This window comes from Capricornis sumatraensis, chromosome 14 (genome assembly GCF_032405125.1).
Source record: "Capricornis sumatraensis isolate serow.1 chromosome 14, serow.2, whole genome shotgun sequence".
NCBI lineage: Eukaryota > Metazoa > Chordata > Mammalia > Artiodactyla > Bovidae > Capricornis > Capricornis sumatraensis.
This window is the reverse complement of record NC_091082.1, coordinates 67,814,521-67,820,520: the sequence shown is the minus strand read 5'-3', so window position 1 is coordinate 67,820,520 and position 6,000 is coordinate 67,814,521. Positions and strand designations below refer to the sequence as shown.

The following is a 6,000-nucleotide window of genomic DNA, read 5'->3' as shown; positions in this document are numbered from 1 at the left end:
AGCCCATGCACTGCAGCAAAGAGTAGCCCCCACTCACCACAACTGGAGAAAGCCCACAAGCAGCAAGAAAGACCCAGCACAACCAAAAATAAATAAATAAATATTATGTAAAAAGAGAAATAATAATTACACACCCGCTGGAGGTATTAACTAACTCTATGGTGGTAATCATTTTGCAATATACGTGTATCAAATCAACACACTGTACACCTTAAACAATGCTGTATGTCAGTTAAATCTCAATAAAGCTGAAAAAAATGAAAAGTGCTACGTATGAAATTATATTTTTCTTCCAATTTATCTACAGAAACATTTTGAGTCCATGTAGATAATATAGACAGAGGTTAATATAACTATACAAGTATATGCATTATATAGGTAAAAGAAAAGATTTCGAGAAACATGATAGCTGCCAAATATTTGAAGGGCTGTTATGCAGAAGAAAAGTGAAAATTAATCTGTGTAGTTACTGGGTAGAACTAGGACTAGGGGTGAAACAGATGGAAATTTCAGGGTGGTACGTATCATTTTATCTTTAGGAAGAACTTTTTGACAATTAGAATTCTTGGAAATAAATGGGCACCCTCACTGGAGTTACTGTACGGTGAATTCCAGAAGATTACCCTAGATGATCTCTGAGGTTCTTTCCAACCCTATGACACTGAGCCATGTGTCAAAATTAAACATATCTGGGGGATATGCGTGCATGTGTGGTAAATCACTTCAGTTGTGTCCGACTCTGTGCAACCGCAAGGACGGTAACCTGCCAGGCTCCTCTGGCCATAGGATTCTCCAGGCAAGAATACTGGAGTGGGTTGCCATGCCCTCTTCCAGGGGATCTCTTCCCCACCCAGGGATCGGACTCACAACCTGCATCTCTCACATCTCTGGCACTGCCAGGCGGGTTCTTTATCACTAGTACCACCTGGGAAACACTTGGGGGAATGTAGAAGGTAATTGAATTTTACAGGCAAATAATCATTATCAGCTGTGGCTGTTTTAGGTATACCCTGAGTAGAGTACAGGGGAACTATTGTGTGTCTATGGATAAGTCGGAGATTTTCCTAAGAAGGAGGCAAGATCTGAGTAGATTTTGTAGCTTGTAAATTCAAATCCTGAATGCTGTAAACGGAGTCACTTCAGCACCGTATTGGGGAGAATCTGAATATCGCAAAAGTGAAGTGAAAGTCACTCAGTCATGTCCAGCTCTTTGTAACCCCATGGACTTTACATTCCATGGGGAATGTAGGCCAGAATACTGGAGCGGAGAGCCATTCCCTTCTCCAGGGGATCTTCTCAACCCAGGGATTGAAACCAGGTCTCCCGCATTGCAGGTAGATTCTTTACCAGCTGAGCCACAACGGAAACCCAAGATGAGTAGCCTATCCCTTCTCCAGGGGATCTTTCCAACCCAGAGATCGAACTAGGGTATCCTGCATGGCAGGCAGATTCTTTACCAACTGAGCTATTAGGGAAACCCTGAGCATTGCAAAAATCAGAGCTAAAAAGGAAGAAATCCTAAAGTAGGCTTATTGAATAAAATATACATGCCTACCATAGAAGGGGTGAGAGTTTGAGGAACATTCGGCAATTATAATCCAGGGTATCCTGGGAAATAATTTTGAAACATCAGGTGAAAATTTTAGACCTTGTACATTATGAAGGGTAGGGGAAGCACAGTCAAAGCAATGACAGGAAGAGGTATTTTTGTTTTAGTGAATTGTTTGGTGCTAAAGGTGAGGAATCTCAAAAGAAAAGGCTAGTAGCAGGAGAATCCAGCAGAAAGATGACCCGGATATCCATACAAATGTAGAGAAAGAAATATGGACTAAGATGGGAGATAATGTAAGACTGGCAATAATACCCTGGAAATCCACATCAGTCAAGACAAGGATCAGTGAAGCACTGCTTACCTGTTCATTGCTTCTGAAAATTGTGGTATTACTTCTATTACAGGGAAGGTAAAGATGATGAGTATCTTTGTCTTCAATGTGCCTTGTTGATGATGATGGGTTTGATTTTTTGTGCCATCCCCCGGCCATTGCTCAGGTGAGGCTGTCCCTATGCTACTGTGCACCATGCACTCTACTTTTTTTTTCATCTGGTTTCTATACCTGCCTGGTCTTCATCTGGTTTTTGCACCTGCCTGGAGTTCACAGCTGCCCTCAATTAAGCTTGGGCTAGGGCACCCCACTCCAGTACTCTTGCCTGGAAAATCCCATGGATGGAGGAGCCTGGTAGGCTGCAGTCCATGGGGTCGCTAGGAGTTGGACACGACTGAGCCACTTGACTTACACTTTTCATTTTCATGCACTGGAGAAGGAAATGGTAACCCACTCCAGTGTTCTTGCCTGGAGAATCCCAGGGACGGGGGAGCCTGGTGGGCTGCCGTTTATGGGCTCGCAGAGAGTCGGACACGACTGAAGTGACTTAGCAGCAACGGCAGCAGTACTACCTGGGATAATTTAAAGTGTTTCAATTGTCTCAAGTGTGTAATTCTCAGGTGAGTCACTTGGGCTTGATTTTATTGAGATGAAATAGTGTCCCACACCTAAGAAGGTAGGTTTCTCCCTGGTCTACTGCCCCTCACCCCCATTCTGAAAATTCCCATTTCACTTTGAAAAATCTCTCTTATATTTGCCTTAGTTTTGTGCTCCATTGTGTCTGACTTTTTGCAATCCCATGGACTATAGCCCACTAGGCTCCTCTGTCCATGGGATTCTCCAGGCAAGAATACTGGAGTGGGTTGCCCACTCCTCCACCAGCATCTTCCCAACCCAAGGATCGAACCCGCATCTCATGCATTTCCTGCATTGACAGGCAGATTCTTGACCACTGGGAAGCCCTTGCCTAAGTCTAGGCAGGATCTTAAGAAGCCATGGTAAAGGAATCTTCAAAAAAAAAAAAAAGGAATCTTCATATGCTAAACAAAAGTAGTATTTCACATATAATGGTTCGCATGTGCAGGTACTGGTGATGACCAGGTAGGGATGCCTAATAAAGTGATATATGATTCCATGTGTTTTTATTGGTAGATTGGTGTTTTTGTTTTTAGTTAAATGCAAGGTGTCAGGTGGTGGTGGTAGGTGGCTCACCTGAATAAATACTGTAGAATTTGTTCCATGATCTAAGCATATAGCTTTTGAAAAAATTAGGCCTGGAAATTTGATGAACTTCTGAAAACAATACATTTTTTTGTACTAATAGTGCTTTTTATATGCCAAATATTGTTTTAAGCACCTTATTTTACATTAACCAATTTAATTCTCACAACAGCCCTATAAGGTAGGTACTATTGCTATCACCATCACAGATGAGGAACTGATACACAAAGAGGTTAAATATTTGCCTAAGAACATACAGCTAACAAGTAATCAGAGCTCAGTTTTGAACTTAAGCAGTCTGGCTTAAGTGCCTGTCCTTAACCATTGCACTATACTATACCCATCCATTGCATACTGTTAAAGAATTAGCAGAGAACCCAGATCTGTTTCCAAGTGACATTCTCTCAGATAATAAAAATCAAACAACAAAACCAATTCTGTCTCTATGATCACCTTTATCCCTTATCAGTGATTTCTTTTTTTGTTTTGCAAACACTTTGGGAATTAAAAGGAAAAAAAGTATTTAAACACAGGAAAACTTTGATCCAAATGAAAAACTCATATTGTATCCGGTGCAAAAGCACAGTGTTTCTTTTGCCATTTGGTGGGCAATTTCAGTTATTTCTGGTGATATCCTGGGTAGCAATGGAATAATTTCATAGAGCTTTTATTGTAGTGAATATTAATGGTTCATCTTTCATCCTGTTCTTGGAAAGATGTGCAAAGAAGAGCTCATCCACCTTTTCTCCTGGACCTTATCTTCCCAATGGTTGCTTTGTTGGTTTTTGCAATGGCACCTATACTCTGCTTTCAAGCAAATATTTAGTAAGGTAACTCCAATAACTGATATTTTTAATAAAGGACATAGGGAAGCTAATTGAATACCTAAAAATAATTATCAAGTTCCTTAAATGTAAAAAACTGAATATTAAGATGCAAGAGTGTGCAGTGAGGGGGAGATAAGTGAATATACAAATGTATGTCTGCGTGCCTGCGCTTTAAAAACATTTCTCTTTTCTGCCTGAGTCACTCTCTTTAGATAATACAGGCAAAATATAAGTAAGTTCTGACTCAGAAACAGGGTCAAAGGTAATTTTGTTTTTCTCCTTTGTCATCAAAAGACTTGACCGCGTGCACTGTATATAAAGCATGCCGGTGTGAAGATTAGCTTTACTGACAAGCGAACTAAGGGTAACAGAAACACATACGTGGTCAGATGGTAAAGAAGTTCAAGAGGACTTCATGATAATATAAGAGGAGGAATCGGATTATAACTGCTTCCCCAATGAGATTGTAAAGTACAGACAACCAAGGTGAGTGCAATTTCCCACCATGAAATAATTTCAAAAAATTACAATGAAATAATGTACTATATTATGTTCACGTAAACCTTATATCATTTAATTTTGACTGTATGTCTGCTGCTGACACGGGTGTTTAAAGGAATCCTCCAGGGTATTTTAGACAGCCTCACCTGGATGGCAAGCACCAAACTTCTTGTGCTATTCCGTCCCAGCTGAGTCGGCTAAAGAACTGTGCACCTGGGACGCTCAGCGCAACTGATTGATTTGACAGGTGGAGGGGTGACAGGGAAACCTTTAAACCGACCGACCCCCCAAAAGGCGGTTAGCGCGTTGAACCGAACTTGGGAGGGGTCGGCTAAGGTGGATTCGGACGTGGGAGGCCGAGCCGCCGCGAAGGAACAGAAGGACCTGAAGCAGCTGTAGACGTGCCAAAGAGGTGGGTACCTGGGGTGGTGGCGGGGGTGGCCCCACCCTGAGAGGAGGCGGGGGCGCGCGGGAGGGGCGGGGCCGCCGGGAAGCCCGCCCTCTGAGTAGCGGAGATGACTGGTCGGGTTGCGGGCAGGAGACGCTCTGTCCCACGCTCTCCCAGTGCTCGGTGGTTTAAAGATGGCGGCGGCGGCAGCAGCGGCAGCACTGGGGGCGCGGAGCCGCGGGATGGGAAGGGAAAAGGAGAACCTGTGAGGCGTCGGGAGGCGGCGCGGCGCCTGCTGTGAGGAGTCGGGTGCGGAGCCGCAGGCGGCCGGACCGCTCAGGGCCGGGGCCTGGGTTGGGAAGGAGAGGCCGGAGCAGCGCCTGGAACCCCGAGGCCGGAGCCGAGGACGAATGTGACCAGGGGTCGTCGGGGGCGCGGGAGTAAGCGAGCGCAGGGATGGGGCAGCAGGTGGGCCGCGTCGGGGAGGCTCCGGGGCTTCAGCAGTCGCAACCCCGCGGGATCCGGGGCAGCAGCGCAGCCAGGCCCTCCGGTCGCAGGCGGGACTTGGTGGGGCGCACCGCAGAGGCCGGCTTCAATATCTTCACCCAGCATGGTGAGTGTGTCCGGGAGCCGGCGTGAGGACGTGGGGGAGGCCGGAGGTGGAGTTGGGGCGGGGTGGGAGGCAGACAGGCAGCCCTAGGGGGTCGAGCGGGTGGAGGGGTGCCCGAGAGTGGGGGCGGAATCGGCTGCCATCTGGGCCAGTCACGGGAGGCGAGTCACACCCCTCCCCCTTCCCGTCTCCAGCCTGGCTGGCAGCTCCCGGGGGCGGAGGAGGAAAGAGAAGTGGTCTTAGGGATCTTGGATGGACTGTCGTCTACACTGGACACGACTGTGCGGCTCGTGGGGGGACGGTGCATGGTATCCTCAGGGGAGAGGAGACTGAGGGAGGTGTGAGCTTAATCCAGGTGTTAGCATAAATCGCTTGTTATCGAAGGGACCGTGAATTGTGCCTCGAGGGATTGGTAAATAGGAACTGAATCTCAGGACATAGTGGCCTGTGAAGTAGACGAACAAGCCAGGCAATGAGCGGTGTTAGGATAGTGAACAGTGCCCTGAAATCCCCTTCTGTGGGAAAGGTAAGGATAGTAACTCAGCATTTGAATTTTTTTTTTTTTCCAAA

General features: G+C 46.1%; 1 protein-coding gene across 4 annotated transcripts in view; it reads left to right on the top strand.

The window, feature by feature from the left end:
- The first annotated feature begins 5,276 nt into the window (after positions 1-5,276).
- Positions 5,277-6,000, top strand: part of ABL2 (ABL proto-oncogene 2, non-receptor tyrosine kinase) — a 92,539-nt gene continuing 91,815 nt past the window's right edge. For all 4 annotated transcript variants that reach the window (XM_068986060.1, XM_068986057.1, XM_068986059.1 and 1 more), the window contains exon 1: positions 5,277-5,433. In XM_068986060.1, the coding sequence (XP_068842161.1) occupies positions 5,277-5,433 (157 nt within the window). The remainder of the gene's footprint in view (positions 5,434-6,000) is intronic.